Genomic DNA, 19,753 nt, shown 5'->3' with positions numbered 1-19,753 from the left:
AGTATTTCCTGCAGGAAGTGTGTCAAAAGCAAGATTATTTTAAAAATGATCATTCTTTAATTAGAAATCCTGAGCAGCATGTACACACAGGTTTGACATGTTATTTAATTACAACCAGGCCATGTGTTTCATAAGATTGCTCTCATCGCGTGGGCGGCACGGTGGCATAGTGGGCGGCACGGTGGCACAGTGGTTAGCACTGCTGCCTCGCAGCGCCAGAGACCCGGGTTCAATTCCCGACTCAGGCGACTGACTGTGTGGAGTTTGCATGTTCTCCCCATGTCTGCGTGGGTTTCCTCCGGGTGCTCCGGTTTCCTCCCACAGTCCAAAGATGTGCAGGTTAGGTGAATTGGCCATACTAAAATTGCCCGTAGTGTTAGGTAAGGGGTAAATGTAGGGGTATGGATGGGTTTCGCTTCGGCGGGTCGGTGTGGACTTGTTGGGCCGAAGGGCCTGTTTCCACACTGTAATCTAATCTAATCTAATCTAATCACACACATAACAGATGCCAACAGAGGAACCTATTCATGGGAAAGCATTCTTGAATAGCAGCACTGCTTTGGTTGACAGGCACAAGAGATAAATGAGCTGACACTTTACATTCATGGTAAGACCTTTGGGTCCTTTTATAGGTCACTGATTTAGAAATATAGCATTATTTATGGTTTCCTAGTTGGCAGTTAAATGTACTTCAAGTTAGAATGAAGGAAAGCACCTAAAATCCATGTTGCATTGAGTCCCCAGTCTTAGTCAGATTTCAATGGATTCAGAGAAAATGGAGAAGTGGAAGAACATTTACTGGGGTTCATGACATGGGAGGAAGGGCTGAAAGTATTAACCAGTGAAATAAGAACAAGATGAGGGAAATAATATAAATCCTGTATTTACAGATCAAAATTGTGCACATCTTATGGATATAATTTAAATATACATTAAAATTTATATAAATGAAAATGTCTTTTAAGTATATGAGCAAAAGATACTGTAGTATCAAACATGTGTAACATGTTCACTTAAATATTCTGCATTCAGTGTCCTGGAGAACACTGGCTTGGAAGCACTGACCTTCTGCAGCTGCACCACATCACCAGCCTTCCATCCTTAGTGTATGATAAGTTATTATTTGGTTCCCTTAATTAATTAATATCCTTGAACACTTTAGCTAGTGTTTCACCACTTATTGTATTTACCTTTATCACCTAAAATATTTTAAACTTCATGTTTCTCTAATTTCCAGCTATTTACACTGTTATTGGCTGTTATTCACCAGCTAATCAACCTTTCCTATATCATTATTGACAATTCCTTTCACAGTCACCCTCCCTGTCTCAGGATTCTCCTGTCACTTGCTCCTTGAGTTTAAGCTCACTGCCTGTCTCAGGATTCTCCTGTCACCCACTCCTCTCAGTGATGCTGACTGCCTGTCTTATGGTCTTTCTCCAATACACTATAGATGACACGGACTGCCTGTCATGGAATTCTGTCACACCTGCCCTTCTAGGTGATGCTGCTAATTGTCTCAGCTTGCTCCTCTCACTCGCTCCTCTGTGATGCTGACTGCCTCTCTGGTGGTTCTCTTGCACACTCCTCTGTGTGACACAGACAGCCTGTTTTGGGACAAGCAGTTTGCTTGATTTATTTCTCTACTGATACTGTAATTATCTTTCCTAATTTATTATTCCTAAATAGGAGATTTTGATGCAGCTCCCTCATTCCTGACATTTGCTTGCTCCGTCAATGGCTACACATTACTCCACAGACCTGGAAGAATTCCCCAAACCAGTACCTGTTGCTGTTGACCCCAGAGTGGCATGGCAGGACGTTCGAACCATGGTGGCTTAGAAGACGAGTGCTCATGTTGCCCAGGTCCTCGCTGTCCTGCTGGACTGAGTTCTTGCCCTCCACTTGGCACATTTTCAGGGAGGGAAAGTGGGGGCTTGGCCTCATCTGTAATATAATCAGAAGATTTTTAAAAGTGGTTCCTCTCAATAGCATCCTACAAAAATCTCTACAAAAACACAAAAGTTGCTGTTAATTGGCTAACTTTCCAAGGCAAGTCATGGCAACCAACTGTGCACAGGCTATGGGACACTGTGTGTGGGAAGGAAATGGCCTCTCATGCTGCATCTTCTACGAAAGGCCAATGATGACTAGACATAGTGAGCTTGCCATGTAGAACTCTATCATGGAGTTCAGAAATTTCTCAAGAACTTGTAAGTAGAATAATCAAATCAGGCTTGTTACCTTTCCATGAATGGCTGAGGAAGTGAAGTGTGAGCCCTCCAATTTGCAGTGTATTTCTTCTAACGTTTTTAAACTATCAATGAAGGGAAGCAAGAATACCTTGCTCTCATGATACTTGTGTTGCAAAGAACCTGACTTTGTTCCGATTACTCTTTGACTCAGATAAAATGCTCAAAAACAGCTCCATATCTGAATTTCAAACACTGAGAGGGACCTCTCTTGAGCCTCTACTTATCCTGAAAAGTCAAATCTCATCAGGTTAGAGGTCAACAGCCTAATCCAGGATTTCTGTAAACATGAGTTTTACGTAAGATAGCAGTGGAAATAAAAAAAATTATGTAAATATGCACATCTTTCTTTTTTAATTCAAATGTACAATGTGCTAACACTTCAGTTCATATGTTTCATTTCATTCATTACTGCACCTTGTGTCTCAGTTGGTGAGAGCGCTGGCAGATCTTGGCTCGGAGGCATTGGGATGTGTGGTGGTGGAGCCTCAGGTTCCAGCAGTGTTTGGGGCTGTGCCTGGGGTTGGGGCTGGGGCTGAGGCTGGGGTGGAGGCTGGGGTGGTTGATGTTGATGTTTGGTGAGACTGTCCACAAACTCTTGGTGATGGGCTTTCAAGCTCTGGATCTGTTGCTGGAATGCCATCTGAATGGGCTGAACCACAGCAGCAAACTCTGTGATTAAAGAGGCCTGCAAGAAGTACCATACAGAAGCACAAAATTACATTCAGGAACGTTGATGGAGAAGATGAGATCAGTGTAAACCAAAGATGCTGGCAAAATAAAGAATAGGCTCAAGGCATCAAGCAATGCATGTTTATCATAAAGATCTTGAATTTAATTAAATTCCTGAGAAATAAAATGGATAATTCCCGTAAGAGATTCACAGTAGGGGTTTGGTCAACTGGTTTCTTTCCAAATATTGCTAACAATTTTACTATGTAGTTATGCATTGTGGCATCCTTGCATCAGAGGTAACAATTTGATCCGAGTCAGAAGCTGGTTAAAATACCTGAACACGCAATCTAGGCTGGTACTGTTGGCAAAGCCATTTTTTTGGCATAGATGTTATCCATGCCTTTCTATCTAAGTGGATCTATAAGATCCTACAACAATATTTGAAAATAGGGGGATTCTCTTTGTGACTTAGACAGCACTTTTATGTCAACTAACATCAGACAATCTGATCATTTATTTCCTTTGCTGGGAGATGGTGCACTATTGCTGCAGTCCTAAATCCTAACTCTTTAATTTATTAAGAGTACTGTTGTGTTAAAAAGGAACTTGATACTCATCACCAGTCGCAATACCACATTTCCCAAGCTAAGTCCAGCATAGTCATTTGCAAAAGCTAGGATCTCATTACCTGAAAAAGGCACCTGTGCCATTTTCTGAACTACCACTCAATTTTCAATTCATCACACAAGTCGTCATTGCAAATTCCCTGCTTTAGTCTCCAAATTAGTGCCAAATTTGCATTACTTTGATGCTACAAGCCAACATCTACTAAGAATGGAGACAAAATCATGCAAATCTATCTCAAGTTGGATCCTTTGAGGGAGAGGAGAATGGATTTTTTCATCTAATTAATCTAAGCTAATGTTTAGCACAGGTGACAGCTTACTGTATCACCTTGACTGTTTTACAAGGTTTGAAGACAAGATAAGATAAAGTCACCATAATCACAGAGGCCTGTTTCTCATTAGAGACAGAAATGACTGGTGGTAAATTTGACAGGAGGCTAGCTACATCTCAGGCAAGGGGAGACGTTGAGAAGGCATGACCTTCATTGTGCAGGAACTGAACCTGCATATCATTTTGCATTGCAAATCAGCCACCCAATAGATTGAGCTGTGCAACACTGCCAAAAACATGGTGGAAGTGAATTTGAGTCTTTTTTGCTTCAATGAGCATAGGATTTAACTTAAAAAGCATCTGAAAAATAAGCTGACTTCCTAATCGAAACTTATTTTAAATGTTAACTATGCCAAAGATAAGCAGTAGGTTGTTTGCATTTTGAATAGCAGATGCTACAGGTACCACAAGTTACTAACCTGGTACTGTCCAAGTCCAAGAGCTGGGCTCTGCAACTGCTGAATAATGGACTCATCAAAGTAACCATTCTTCTCCCACAGTTGCAACAGCTGTGAAAAATTTATTTTAAAAATGCTGTGTTAGGAGATGTCAGCAATTAAAGGTTGCACAATCTTTTCAAATGTCTTTGTGGGTATGGTCGCCAAGCTGTAAAGTTGATTCACAGACATTTCATCCCCATTCTAGGTGACCCCCTCAGTGGTTTGGAGCCTCCTGTGAAGCGCTGCTGTACTGTGCCTTTTGGAATTTATTTGGTTTTGTTCCTGCTGTTTCCAATTGTTCATTGTAGTGGTCGGTATACTGGGTCTAGGTCAATGTGTTTATTGATGGAGACTGTGGATGAGTGCCATGCTTCTAGAAATTCTTTGGCTATCCTCTGTTTAGCTTGTCCTATTATCGTAGTGTTTTCCCAGTTGAATTTGCGGTCCTTGTCATCTGTGTGTGGGGCTACCAGGGACAACTAGTCAGGGTGTTTAGTAGCTAGTTGGTGTATGTGGATGCGAATTGTTAGTTGTCTGCATGGGAATCTTGTCAGCTACATTTGTCTTGAACATGATGGGTACTGGGTCTTTTATTCTGGTGAATTTTGTATGAGTGCAGTAATTGATTTATGGGGTGTCATGAATCCAAGTAGTCGGAGATGTCTGGCTGTTATTTCAGAGACATTTTTTTATATAAGGTAGCGTGGCTAGTGTGTTAGGTCATGGCATGGCATTGTCGTCTTGTTTGTCTGCTAAGCATCTGCACATCAAGTTGTAGTGCTATCCATCCTTGGCAAAGACTTTGTGGAGGTGTTCTTTTTCTTCGCTTTGCAGGTAATGCAGTGTGTTGCAGCCCTTTTGAACAGAGTCCTAATGCAACTTCTCTTTGTGTGTTGTGCTGTAGTTCAGGATCTGGTGCGTATGTGGCTTTTACAAAGTCACAGAGATGTACAGCAACGAAACACGGTCCAACTTGTCCATGCCGACCAGATATCCCAACCCAATCTAGTCCCATTTGTCAGCACTTGGCCCATATCCCTCCAAACCCTTTCTGTTCATATACCCATCCAGATGCCTTTTAAATGTTGCAATTGTACTACCCTCCACCACTTCCTGTGGCAGCTCATTCCATAGATGCACCACCCTCTGCATGAAAGTGTTGCCCCTTAGGTCTCTTTTATATCTTTCCCCTCTCACCCTAAACCTATGCCCTCTAGTTCTGGACTCCCACATCCCAGGGAAAAGACTTTGTCTACTTATCCTATCTATGCCCCTCATGATTTTATAAACCTCTATGAGGTCACCCGTCAGCCTCTGACGCTCCAGGGAAAACAGCCCCAGCCTATTCAACCTCTCCCTGTAGCTCAAATCCTCCAACCCTGGCAACATCCTTGAAAGGGTTCAGAAAAGATTTACAAGTTTCACAACATCTTTCTGACAGGAAGGAGATCAGAATTGCACACAATATGCCAAAAGTAGCCTAACCAATGTCCTGTACAGCTGCAACATGACCTCCCAACACCGGTACTCAATGCTCTGATCAATAAAGGAAAGCATACCAAATGCCTTCTTCACTATCCTATTTACATGCAACTCTACTTTCAAGGAGCTATGAACCTGCACTCCAAGGTCTTTTTGTTCAGCAACATTTCCCAGGACCTTACCATTAAGTGTATAAGCCCTGCTAGGATTTGCTTTCCCAAAATGCATTTATCTAAATTAAACTCCATCTGCCACTCCTCGGCCCATTTGTCAATCTGATCAAAATCCCGTTGTAATCTGAGGTAACCTTCTTCAAATTTTGGTGTCATCTGCAAACTTACTAACTACCTCCTATGATCACATCCAAATCATTTATATAAATGACAAGTAGTAATGGACCCAGCACCAATCCTTGTGGCACTCCACTGGTCACAGGCCTCCAGTCTGAAAAACAACCCTCCATGACCACCTCCGTTTTCTACCTTTGAGCCAGTTCTGTATCCAAATGGCTAGTTCTCCCTGTATTCCATGAGATCTAACCTTGCTAATCAGTCTCCCATGAGGAACCTTGTCGAACGCCTTACTGAAGTCCATATAGATCACAAGCACGTCCCTGCCCTCATGAATCTTCTTTGTTACTTTTTCAAGAAACTCAATCAAGTTTGAGAGACATGATTTCCCAAGCACAAAGCCATGTTGACTATCCCTAATCAGTCCTTGTCTTTCCAAATACATGTACATCCTGTCCCTCAGGATTCCCTCTAACAACTGGCCCATCACCGAGGTCAGGCTCACTGGTCTATAGTTCCCTGGCTTTTCCTTACCACCCTTCTTAAACAGTGGCGCCACATTAGCCAACCTCCAGTCTTCTGGCACCTCACCTCTGACCTTCGATGATGCAAATATTTCAGCAAGGGGCCCAGCAAACACTTCCCTAGCTTCCCGCAGAGTTCTAGGGTACACCTGATCAGGTCCTGGGGATTTATCCACCTTTATGCGTTTCGAGGCATCCAGCTCTTACTCCTCTGTAATATGGACTTTTTTCAAGATGTCACCATCTATTTTCTGACATTCAATGTCTTCCATATTCTTTTCCACAGTAAACACTGGTGCAAAATACTCATTTAGTTTCTCCCCCATTTCCTGCGGCTCCACACAAAGGCCGCAAAGATCTCCGAGGGGCCCTATACGCTCCCTAGTTACCCTTTTGCCCTTAATGTATTTGTAAAAACCCTTTGGATTCTTTTTAACCCTATTTGCCAAAGCTATCTCATGTCCCCTTTTTGCCCTCCTGATTTCCCTCTTAAGTATACTGTACTGCCTTTATACTCTTCTAAGGATTCACTCGATCTCTCTTGTCTACACCTGACACATGCTTCCTCCTTTTTCTTAACCAAACCCTCAATTTCTTTAGTCATCCAGCATTCCCTATACCTACCAGCCTTTCTTTTCACCCTATCAGGAATATACTTTCTCTGGACTCTTGTTATCTCATTTCTGAAGGCTTCCCATTTTCCAGCCACCCCTTTATCTGCGAACATCTGCCCCCAATCAGTTTTTGAAAGTTCTTGCCTAATACTGTCAAAATTAGCCTTTCTCCAATTTAGAATTTCAACTTTAAGATCCTGTCTATACTTTTCCATCTCTATTTTAAAACTAATAGAATTATGTTCACTGGCTCCAAATGCTCCCCCACTGACACCTCAGTCACTTGCCCTGCCTTATTTCTCAAGAGTAGGTCAAGTTTTGCACTCTCTCTAGTAAGTACATCCACATACTGACTCAGAAATTTTTCTTGTACACTCTTAACAAATTCCTCTCCATCCAAACCCTGAACACTATGGCAGTCCCAATCTATTCCTGTACACTTTTGTTATGCATTGACTGTTCTGTGTTCTTTGTACTATCACATCCGCATTCTACCATCACAAAGGCTACACAAAACACTATATTGGACAAACACGCAGACAACTAGCAATCCGCATTCATGACCACCACCTACCCACTAAACGCTACGACTAGCCGCACCTGGAAGCCATATTCACAGATGACAAGGTGCACAAACTCGACTGGAACATCACAATGATAACAGGATGTGCTATACAGAGGACAGCCAGAGAATTTCTAGAGGCACGGCACTCATCCATGGACTCCATCAATTATCACATAGACCTAAATCCAGTATACCGACCATTAAAACGAACCAACGGAACGGGCAACCAGAAGCAGCGAGAATAAAACCAAATAAATTCCAGAAGACACAGTACAGTCGTGCTTCACAGGAGGCTCCAAAGCATTGAGGGTGTTCCCTAGAAAGAGCACAACATATCTGTGAATCAACTTCCCAGCTCAGCAAACATACCCACAATCATGGCAACCAGTTACAAATCTTTATGCAAACCTTTTAGAATGTACATCAAACTAGGTTAAAATAAATCCAGAATTCTTGAAGAATTATAGCTTTATCTTATTAGTGTTTACTCATCAATCACTGCCTAGTGCAGGCAGTGTTACTGCATAACATGATGTTGGGACTTACATGGTACTAAAGCCACTTCTCATTAGTTTACAGGTACAATGATATAAGGCATATAATAAAAACAAGAATTCTGGAAAGATAAAGCAGGTTATTCAGCAGCTGTAAAGGCAAAATAAGAGTTGATGACTCTTAAGGTGTGACCCTGTTGCCTTTTCCACTCGGATATCCTGACTGACCTGCTACGTTTTTCCAGAATTTTGTATTTTCATTCCAACCTCAGAATTTATGGCCTAAGCTATTAGCAAAGGAAGATTGGGATTGCACTCCATAACTGAGCAAAATCTTTTGCCAGACCAACAAATGTCTCAAACTGAACTTCACTGCTCCCTATTCCTGCTCCCACTTTGATTGGTCGATACCATGGTATAGACCAGAGTCAAGAGCTCCTTGGTTGGCTCATCTTGGATTTCTCCACCAAACCAAGATGGAAGTTTTAGCACTTGGTGTGATGACATAGATTTCACAAACAGGAGCTGTGGCTTAAGAAGCAGCAACAGAGACCACATGGTCCATCATGCACAGTATTCCAAGTTTGGTCTCACCAAAGCCTCATATTCTGAAGCAAAACTTTATGTGCTCCTTGTACAAGCACAAGCCTCTTTGAACACCGACATTTACATGCTTTTCAAAAAATATTCTGATTTTCTGTTCTATTCTTACAATTAAATTGAATAATCTCACAATTGCCCACATTATTTCTCCATCTGTCGATATATTGCCTACATCTCTTTTGTATCCTCCTCAGAACTTGCATTCCAACCTACCTTTGTCACATCAGCAAACATAGACACATTACTCGTTACCTCTGCACTTAAGTCACTAATATTACAGCACACACTAGTCACTAGCTTGCCAACTTGAAAGTCCCATTCATCCATACTGTCAGCTTATTAAGTAGCCCTGTATCCATGATATCACACCCAACTCAATGTGTCTGCAGCTTTTGTATAAACACACACGGGTGTAAAGGTGGCTCAATGGTCAGCAGAGCTGCCTTACAGCACTCTCAATACTGCAGGGAATCTAATCTAATCTAAACCTTTCATATTTATGTGGTCCTTATTTCATACCTTTTTGAAATCGAAGTATTCTACATCTCCTGTTATCCTACTAGTTACATCCTCAAAAAAAAATTCGTCAAACAGGAATTCCCTTTTATAAAAGCATGTTTAGCTGTACTGATTTTTTAAAAAAAAAAGTGTAACATTAAGATTTCCCCAATAGCACTTTCTAATGACAAATGCTGGGTTTAACACACCTATAATTCCCTTTCTTCTCTCTTTCCATTCTTTCTTCAGAGTTTCCCATCGATAAGACAATTTCAGAATGTAGAGAACTCTGGAAAATCCCAGCTGATGTAGCCACTGCAGTTACAGAGTCAGAGTGGAAACAGACCCTTCAGTCCAACCTCTCCCCTACCAGGTTTCTAAACTGAACAATTTTGATGGTATTAGTCAAAAACTTTAAAAAAGCTGATTGGGTACAGATGTTCACAGGTAAAGGGACAGCTGGAAAATGGGAAGCCTTCAAAAATTAGGTAACAAGAGTCCAGAGACAGCATGTTCCTGTTATGGTGAAAGGCATGGCTGGTAGATGTAGGGTATGCTGGATGACTAGAGGAACTGAGGTTTTGGTCAATAAAAAGAAGAAACCATATGTCAGGAATAGACAGCAGAGATCAAGTGAATCCTTAGAAGAGTATAAAGGCAGTAGGCGTATACTTAAAAAGGAAATCAGGAGGGCAAAAAGGGGACATGAGATAGCTTTGGCAAATAGAGTTAAGAGAATCCAAAGGGATTTTACAAATACATTAAAGACAAAATGGTAACTAGGGAGAAAATAGGTCCCTCAACATTCCTGATGAAGGGCTTATTCCTAAAACGTCAATTCTCCTGCTCCTCGGACGTTGCCTGACCTGCTGTGCTTTCCCAGCAACACACTCTCAACTCTGATCTCCAGCACCTGCAGTCCTCATGTTATGAGAGAGAATAGGAATACTCAAAGATCAGTGTGAAACCGCAGGAGATGGGGAGACACGCACCAAGTATTTTGCATTCGTGTTTATGATGGAGAAGGACATGGAAGAGAAAGAATGTGGGCAAATAGATGGTGACATCTTGAAAAATGTCCATATTACACAGGTAGTGGTGCTGGATGTCTTAAATCCCCACGACCTGATCAGGGGAAGCTAGGGAAGAGATTGCTGGGCTCCTTGCGAGGTATTTGGATCATTGATAGTCACAGGTGAGGTGACGGAAGACTGGAGGTTGGCTAATGTGCTGTCACTATTTAGGAAAGGTTGTAAGGAAAAGCCAGGGAACTATAGACCACTGAGCCTGACGTCGGTGGTGAGCCAGTTGTTGGAGGGAATTCTGAGGGACAGGAATTACATGTATTTGGAAAGGCAAGGACTAATTAGGGATAGTCAATATGGCTTTGTGCTTGGGAAATGATGTTTCACTAACTTGATTGAGTCTTTTGAAGAAATAACAAAGAGGATTGATGAGGAACAGAGCGGTAGATGTGATCTAAATGGACTTCAGGAAGGCATTTGACAAGGACCTCATGGTAGACTGGTTAGCAAAGGTAAATCACATGGAACACAGGGAGAACTAGTCATTTGGATAAAGAACTGGCTCGAAGGTAGAAGACAGAGAGTGGTGGTGGTAGTGGTGGAAGGTTGTTTTTCAACTGGAGGCCTGTGACTCATGGTGTGCTACAAGGATCGGTGCTGGGTCCACTACTTTTCTCATTTAGATAAATGATTTGGAATGTGATGATATGAGGTACAGTTAGTGAGTTTGCAGATGACACCAAAATTGGTGGCGTACTGGACAGCGAAGAAGGTTATCTCAGAGTACAACAGGATCTTGATCAGATGGGCCAATAGGCTGAGGAGTGGCAGATGGAGTTTAATTTAGAGAAATGTGAGGGGCTGCATTTTGGAAAAGTAAATCTGGGCAGGACTTATACACTTAATGGTAAGCTCCTGGAGAGTGTTGCTGAACAAAGATCTTGGAGTGCGGGTTCATAGTTCCTTGAAAGTGGAATCGCAGGTAGATAGGATAGCGAAGGTGGTAATTAAAATGCTTTCCTTTATTGGTCAGAGCATTAGGTAGAGTAGTTAGGAGGTCATGTACTGGCTGTACAGGATGTTAGTTATGCCACCTTTGGAATATTGCGCGCCATTTTGGTCTCCCTCCTATCGGAAGGATGTTGTGAAACTTGAAAGGGCTCAGAAAAGATTTACAAAAATGTTGCCGGGGTTGGAGGGCTTGAGTTATCTGGAGGCTAATAGGCTGGGGCTGTTTTCCCTGGAGCGTCAGAGGTTGAGGGGTGACCTTATAGAGGTTTATACAATCATGAGGGATGTGAATAGGGTAAATAGAAAAGGTTTTTTTTCCCTGTGTTGGAGGAGTCCAGAACTAGAAGGCAAAAGTTTAGGGTAACAGGGGGAAGATTCAAAAGGGACCTAATTTTCACGTAAAGGGTATGTGTATGGAATGAGCTGCCTGAGGAAGTGGTGGAGGCTGTTACATTTACAACATTTAAAAGACATCTGGATGGGTATATGAATAGAAAGGGTTGACGGATATGGGCCAAGTGCTAGCAAATGGGACTAGCTTAATTTAGCATGGATGAGTTGGACCGAAGGGTCTGTTTCCATGCTGTACATATCTCTGACTCCAATTCCCATTTGCCTGCTTTGACACGTATTTGAGGGATCATATCAAATGCATTATCATTTTTAGAAGTCTAGTATGGATGCCATCAGGTCCTAGGTATTTGAATTTTAGTCTCTGGTTCTCTTCCTTCATCTTGTTCGTCTCAGGGTTACTCTCTATTTCTGGTGTGCAACTTGCGATTCCTCCAGTAAAGTCAGACAAATAGAAGATAAATTTGTGTGTAATTTTCTCAGTTCCCATGATAATTTCTACTGTCTCTGCTTCTAAGGGATCACCAGTCACTTTAGATACGGTCTTCCTTTTTTCTAAATTTGTAAGACATCTCAGTTAGTTTGCTGTCATTTTATTTCTTTCCTTTGATTTTAAACAACCTTCACTAATTTCTAAAACATTCCCATTCTTCACTCTTATGATTACTTCTTGTAACATTATAAGCTTCTTCTTTTAACTTAGTACCATCATTAACTTCCTTAAATGACATGGGTAGATCTTTCTCACTGAAGTTTTCTTTCTCAATGCATTTTTGCTGAAAGATTTCCCACTGTTCATTAATACCACATCTTTTTTCTATTTATACAATTAACCTGAGCTCGCTCTCCCCATACACCTATGTAATTGGCAGTTCAGATTCTTATTCGAGATTGGAAAATACAGATTTCCAATTTGATGTAGAATTCTACTGTTTTACGATTATTTCACAACGAGTATTTTAGTGTGGCATTACTAATTAATTCTAACTCTCTGCACTAAATGAATGAATTTTATCCCTCATTGGTTCAGCAAGTTGCTTCACCCTTGGTCACCATTTAATCCTGTCTGTGTTATGCCACTACTCTCTCTTTGTGCATCAGAACAGGAGTTCTGTAGAAGGGTCATTGGATTCGAAACATTAACTGCTTTTCTCCACTGTCAGATACTTTCAGACCCAATTTGTTTTGTTAGTACAGTTACATATCAATATTAATCATCCCCATACGTAGTAGCCTTAATATTAAATGATTACTTTGTTCTCAGATCGCTTCCCTTCCATTGCCTTTATGTTGCCATGGTCTCTGTTGTAATCTCCAACTCCAGTTCTGTATTCCACAGCCATATATGCTGTGAGTGGAATCTTTTTTCTACCCTTCAATTCATATCTTTGAATCAGAGAATTTTACAGTACAGAAGGCTATTTGACTCATGTCTGTACTGTCTCCCGAAAGAGCTACCCAGCTAGCTCCACTCCCCAGCCCAATCATCACTGCCCTCTAACTTCATCATTTTCAAATACATATCCAGCTCTCTCCTCTGGCATCCGCCTCCACCACTCTCCCAAGCGGCACATTCTCAATCCTGACAACTGCCTGATTAAAAAAGGTTGTTCCTCACCTCACTCCTAGCTTTCTTGACAACAATCTTTAAATTATGATCCCTAGTTACTAACATACCAACTAATGGAGTATTTTTTTTACCCTGTCAAAGCTGTTGATAATTTTGAATGCCTCAATAAGGTAACCTCTTAATCTCTGCTCCAAAGAGAAAAGGCCCAATATCTCTATCTAAAATCCTTCATTTCTGGTATCATTCTCGTAAATGTCCTATGAACTCTCTCCATGATGTCCTTAAGTGAGGTGCCCAGAATTGACTACAATACTCCAAATGTTGTCTGATCAACGATTCGTAGAGGTGCAGCAACACTTCTTTGCTTTTATACTCTGTACTTCTATTTATAAATCCCACGGATCCTATAAACCTCTTTAACAACTATCTCAACTTGCCTGGTCACCTTCAGAGAATCATGCACATGAACCCAGAGATCCCTCTGCTCCTGTACTAGTGAGGCTGCATTGCCCCTCCATGTTGTTTTTACCAAAATGCATTAACTCACATTTCTCTGCATTGAAATTGATCTGCCAGGTTTCTGCCCAATTGGTCAACTAATGTCCCTTTGAAGTTGCTCAGCATCTATTCTCCCTAGTTTAGAGTCATCTGCAAATGTTGTGATTTTGCCCTCAGCACTCACCTCCAAACCATTTATGTAAATCAGATAATGCAACAGTCCCAAAACTGATCACTAAGGAACACCACTTTCACTTCATCTCCAACCTAAGAAATGCCCATCTATACCTATCCTCTGTTTCCTACCTTTTAGCCAGTTTCTAATCCATGTTGCCAAGGACCCATCAACCCCAAACATTTCTAATTTGCTAGCGAACCTGCCAACACTGTATCAAATGCTTTCTGAAAGTCCAAATGCATAATATCCACAGCAGTACCCTCAACCACTGCTGTGTCAGATGTGACCTGCCATTGACAAAGCCATGTTAACTATTATTAACTTATTTTACTCTAAGTACATATTTTGGCTTTCATCAGTTTTCCCATTATTGATGTCAAGCGGACAGTCTATAATTTCCTGGGATGTCCTTTGTCCCTTTCTTAAACGATGGTGTCACATTTGCAATCCTCTGGTCCCCCAGGACTAATCCTCTGTTCAAAGAGGCCTTAAGATTTCTATCAAGAGCTCTGCTCCCTCGAGTCTCTCTACAATCTGAGCCTGGCGACTTTTGGAGTGCTGCCATTAAGCACTTAATATTTCCCATTCCTTCAGCTCCTGTCAATTCCTTTGCCCCATTCTTTCATTATTTTAAAACATCTTTATCATATGATCCCATAGCCTCCACTGTTTCCCACTTCATTCTTCATATATTTATGTTTCTCTCATTCAAATTCCCAGAGATTCAATGCTGTGTCCTTGCACAAGTTTCAGCCCTTCTATTATATGAGCTAAAACTGCAACACAGTACTTCAACCCTACGAAGGATTTATATAGATTTATTCTGATTATTTTAATATTCTATATGTAAAAGAATGTTTCCCATTAATTCTTCTGTGACTTTATCCTCTTTAGTCACTGTGATTAAGGTTTCCTATTAAAAATAACCTACTATCTTCTCCAGAGCAACTAGGGATGGGCAATAAACGTTAGCCCAGTGAGCAATACTGTGATCCCATGCTTGAATTTAAAAAAAAAAGGAAATTCACAACAAATGAGACACTGTGCTGTCCCATTAAAGTAGATACATCATTGAGATGGGGGCAAAGACAGGTAAAGAACTGAGCACAATATCTGGTACCTAACAAGGCTTTTATTGTGCACATTAAAAATGCCAGCCACGAAACAAGAGAATCAGTCTTCGCCATTTATGGAATAGTCAGCTGAATACATTTCTCAAACTATTTCGTAATAAAGCCCGCGTTAACACTTGAAAATTCATATGAACCCACATGATAACAAAAACAAAACAGTAATAAAGCAGCACTGCAACATTCAATACATTTTTTTGTGAATACTATGTAGAATTATGAAAAATTTAATGAAAATCTGTATTTTTAAAGTACTTAATGTTCTTAAAATATTATTTTGTGTACTCACCATCCCAATACTTCATATGAGCTTTACCAGCTCATGGAACTTGGCCAGGAAGTAGCAGAAGTTCTTGAGGTGGCTGATGTTGGAATCCAGGTCATTCAACAGCACCAGAGTGACAGGGTGAGGCTACAGCTCAGCAGCGGAGACATCACCACCAGGTTCATGGTCAGGGCAGAGCTTTAAGACTCAATGAAGTGGCTACGAATTGAAATCCATGGCCCGAAGAGCAAGAGACTAAGAGATGAGCAGGGGAAGGGCAGGGCTGGAAACCTCCTGGGCATCGAAGGTGGGATACAATCTTAAAGGAAGGGAGTTTGTGACCCCATTCACTTTCTGCTACCCAAATTTGAGTTCCGACCCACAGTTTGCAAATCACTCACTTAATTACTATATCATACAATTTCTTCCAGCACAGATTAATAAAATCAAAAGAAATCTTAAATAACACACTACTACCCCCTCCTGGTGAATAAACTGATTCATGAGCAAGTAGGGAAAATTACCCGTGCAATCTTCTGTTGTTTATCTTCCTCCACTGCAAGGAAGCTGGTGCAATAAATAGGAACCACGACTTTCTGTAGGGCTGCAAGCAGGTCTCGGGCCTGTTTCCGCTGACTGTGAACACACAATGGAAGAAAGCTGAGACACAACTGGCTCTCAAAACAAGAAAATAATTCAATTTTTAACAACATTTGAACTTTTCTGTTTGTACAGATACATTTACAAGAAAGGAAACACAGAAAGAATGTTTTTATTTTAAGTATTCAAGCAATGTCTCGGACTACAGAAATTCTAACGTGACCATCACTAGAAGTTCAAAGTGGAGGAATGAGACTTGGCAGAATCACAGTTCCTGCAGTCTATTTTTCAGTCACTGGATAGTGCATATTATCCAAGAACTTTGTAAAGTAGCTGAAACGGAGTGCATTAAAGGCCCTACAATCAATAGTAAAAGGTGGAGCATATGAACTGCCTGATTAAATACTCCCTGGAGCTACTGAATTAAATTTAAGCTCAGGCTAATAAAGTAATTCTATTTTTAATATAAACAGCATACTCCTGAATCTGACTTCTAACTGTGTGATTAGCCTTTCTGGAACATACTAAGGCAGTTGTGTTCTCTTTATTCTGCAACATCTGTTTTAGGTTAGATTCTTGAATTAATACTGCTATGTTTACTATTCAGACCCACTTAGTGCAGTCACGTCTGAGTCCTGGAAGGAAAGTGGAGAGTTAATTTTATTAATTTCATTCCCTACTGAGGGGGCTGAACAGTAAAGCACGGCCTTTATAAGTTAAAGTCACTAACTCAGAACAGATTAGGCATAGGAAAACAAGGCTTGCCTTGTATATGGTATATTACACCTTGGCAGACAGACTCCTACACCTGCCATACACAAATGAGATCTGTACATTAAAGAATCTGCTATACACAAGCATCATGGTCAGCTGGGAACATACACATGATATACAATTTGACCCCATTTTTCATCAGTTTCTTTGCCATAAGACCGTAAGACATAGGGGCAGAAATTAGGCCATTCAGTCAATTGAACCTGCTCTGCCATTCAATCATGGCTGATAAGTTTCTCAACCCCATTCTCCCACTTTGTCCCCATAACTCTTGATACTCAAGAAGTTATCTACTTCAGTCTTAAATATACTCAGTGACCTGGCCTCCACAGCCTTCTGTGGCAATGAATTCCACAGATTGACCACTCTCTGGCTGTAGAGGTTTCCCCTTTACTCTAAGGCTGTGCTCTCGGGTCCTAGTCTCTCCTACCAATGGAAACATATTTCCAACATCTACTCTGTCCAGGCCATTCAGTATTCTGTATGTTTCAATTAGATTCCCCCTTCTCCTTCTAAACTCCATCAATATAAACCCAGAGTCCTCAAACATTCCTCACATTAAGCTTTTCACTCATGGGACCTCTTGTGAACCTCCTCTGAACACGCTCCAGGGCCAGTACATCAGTCGAGATATAGGGTCCAAAACTGTGCATGATATTCCAAATGTAGTCTGACCAGAGCCTCAGAAGTACATCTCTGCTTTTATATTCAACTCCTTTCAAATTAAATGCCATCATTGTATTTTCCTTCCTAACTACTGACTCAACCTGTAAGATTACCCTGACAGATTCCAGGACTAGAACTCCCAAGTCTCTTTGCGCTTCAGACTTCTAAATTTTCTCCCCATTTAGAAAATAGTCCACGTCTCTATTCTTCCTACCAAAGTGCATGACCTCACACTTTCCCACACTGTACTCCATCTGCCACTTTGTTGCCCACTCTCCGGAGCGGTTGGTGTTGCCATCTGGATCAAGATTTCGAATGCACTACCCAATGTATAAATGAAAGACTCAAAATACTTCATCCCCAGCTCAGCCTCAAAATGTAGCACTGCCACCTGTGTTTATGCCTGACTCTTGAATCCAATGAGAATGCTCAGGAAAAGTTCTATGCTAACGCTGAAGCTCTCACTGACACTTCAGAAAAAAAGACTGTATTTCTGGGACTTTCATGATTCTGGTGTCTGCTTTGACAAGATGTATTTTTTCAATAAAATTCAACTTCTGTATCATCTCTCTCTGCCCCTGACAATTGTATCTTCACAAGAAACAAATCATGCTGTGAAACTATTGAGCTACTTTCCTGTGGGTAAAAAAATCAGCCCAAGTCACACTGGGACTTTAGACTACCAGAGAAAATTCTGACATGGTTTCTGCTGTCAGGAAAATCCAAGATAAATATTCGATGACCAGGAACTCTTCAGCACATTAGTCAGCCTGCCCACACTTTCACTCATCATGAGGCTCTATGGTGTGTACTCTGAAGATTTAGAAACTTCATCAGTATCCTGCAACTATTTCAGGACGATTTGTCTGAACTAGCTTGAGCAGGACATCTGCTATAGATCCTTTTGAAAGCCAGATAACTGTCATACAGTGGCCCCTGATACTATTTACAATCTATTCTAAAATGACGTACAAGAGCTGCTCTCTGGTGTCTCTATCAAATGTCATTGAAATGAGAACTCTTTAATCGCAATCACCTATGTCAAAACTAAACTTATCACCACAGATGTGCGTTTCCCACAGCTCACCCTATTTAGAAGCAATTATAAATCATTTTAGTTCTGCACATAATATATACATGGTCAGTAAAACATTCTACCTCTCGTGTACTGAGCACTTCCTATACCTCTCTGGTAAAGACACCACTGGTAAAGGGATCCAACACTGCCAGCTTAGTCTCCTGCAAACTACAGCAGTAGGGGTTCAAGAACAAGGATCTCCATGAGTCAACTGAAGTCCTGGGGTAAACAGCAGTTGATGTCACCACATTCCGTACAGCAGAGACACCAGAAAGGATTGGTGCTGGGTTGAGTGCTTTTTGTGATTTTTATAAATGATTTGAACGAGATCATAGGAGGTATGGTTTGTAAGTCTGCAGGTGACACCAGGTGCAGTGGACAACGAAGTAGGTTACCTCAAAGTACAATAAAATCTTGATCAGATAGGCTGATGGGCCAAAGAGTGGCAGATGGATTTAACTTAGATAAATGTGAGGTGCTGCATTTTGGAAAGGCATATCAGAGCAGGACTTGCCACACTTAATGGTAAGGTCGTGGGGGGTGTTGTCGAACAAAGAAATCTTGGAGTGCAATTCATAATTCCTTGAAAATTGAGTTGCAAGTAGACAGGATAGTGCAGGCGGCATTTGGTATGCGCACCTTTATTGGACAGTGCATTGAGTACAGGAGTTGGGAGGTCATATTGCTGCTGTACAGGACATTGGTAAGGCAACTTTTGGAATACTGCGTGGAAATTATGGTCTCCCTGCTATAGGAAGGATGTTGTCAAACTTGAACACGTTCAGAAAAGAGTTACAAGAATGTTGCCTCAGCTTATTTAACCTCTCCCTATAGCTCAAACCCTTCAACCCTGGCAACATCATTGTAATTCTTTTCTGAACCCTTTCAAGTTTCACAACATCTTTTCAATAGGAAGGAGACCAGAATTGCACGCAATATTCCAAAAGTGGCCTAACCAATGTCCTGTACAGCCGCAACATGACCTCCCAACTCCTGTACTCAATACAGGAGTTCTAAGGATTCACTTGATCTCTCCTGTCTATACCAGACATATGCTTCCTTCTTTTTCTTAAACCAATAAAGGAAAGCATCCCAAACACCTTCTTCACTATCCTATCTACCTGCAACTCCAATTTCAAGGAGCTATTAACCTGCACTCCAAGATCTCTTTGTTCAGCAACACTCCCTAGGACCTTACCATTAAGTGTATAAG

General features: G+C 41.2%; 1 protein-coding gene across 4 annotated transcripts in view; it reads right to left on the bottom strand.

The window, feature by feature from the left end:
* The window catches only part of cherp (calcium homeostasis endoplasmic reticulum protein), a 68,792-nt gene that overhangs the window by 18,321 nt on the left and 30,718 nt on the right, over window positions 1–19,753 (bottom strand). For all 4 annotated transcript variants that reach the window (XM_043720794.2, XM_087976188.1, XM_087976190.1 and 1 more), the window contains exons 6-9: window positions 15,947–16,058; window positions 4,304–4,393; window positions 2,670–2,940; window positions 1,787–1,947 (exon numbers count right to left, since the gene is read on the bottom strand). In XM_043720794.2, the coding sequence (XP_043576729.1) occupies window positions 1,787–1,947; window positions 2,670–2,940; window positions 4,304–4,393; window positions 15,947–16,058 (634 nt within the window). The remainder of the gene's footprint in view (window positions 1–1,786; window positions 1,948–2,669; window positions 2,941–4,303; window positions 4,394–15,946; window positions 16,059–19,753) is intronic.

Source organism: Chiloscyllium plagiosum, unplaced genomic scaffold (assembly GCF_037043375.1).
Source record: "Chiloscyllium plagiosum isolate Xiang-an unplaced genomic scaffold, Cpla_swu_hap1 HiC_scaffold_28, whole genome shotgun sequence".
In the NCBI taxonomy this organism is placed as follows: domain Eukaryota; kingdom Metazoa; phylum Chordata; class Chondrichthyes; order Orectolobiformes; family Hemiscylliidae; genus Chiloscyllium; species Chiloscyllium plagiosum.
The sequence above is the reverse complement of the archived record's forward strand: the minus strand, read 5'-3'. Positions and strand labels throughout refer to the sequence as shown.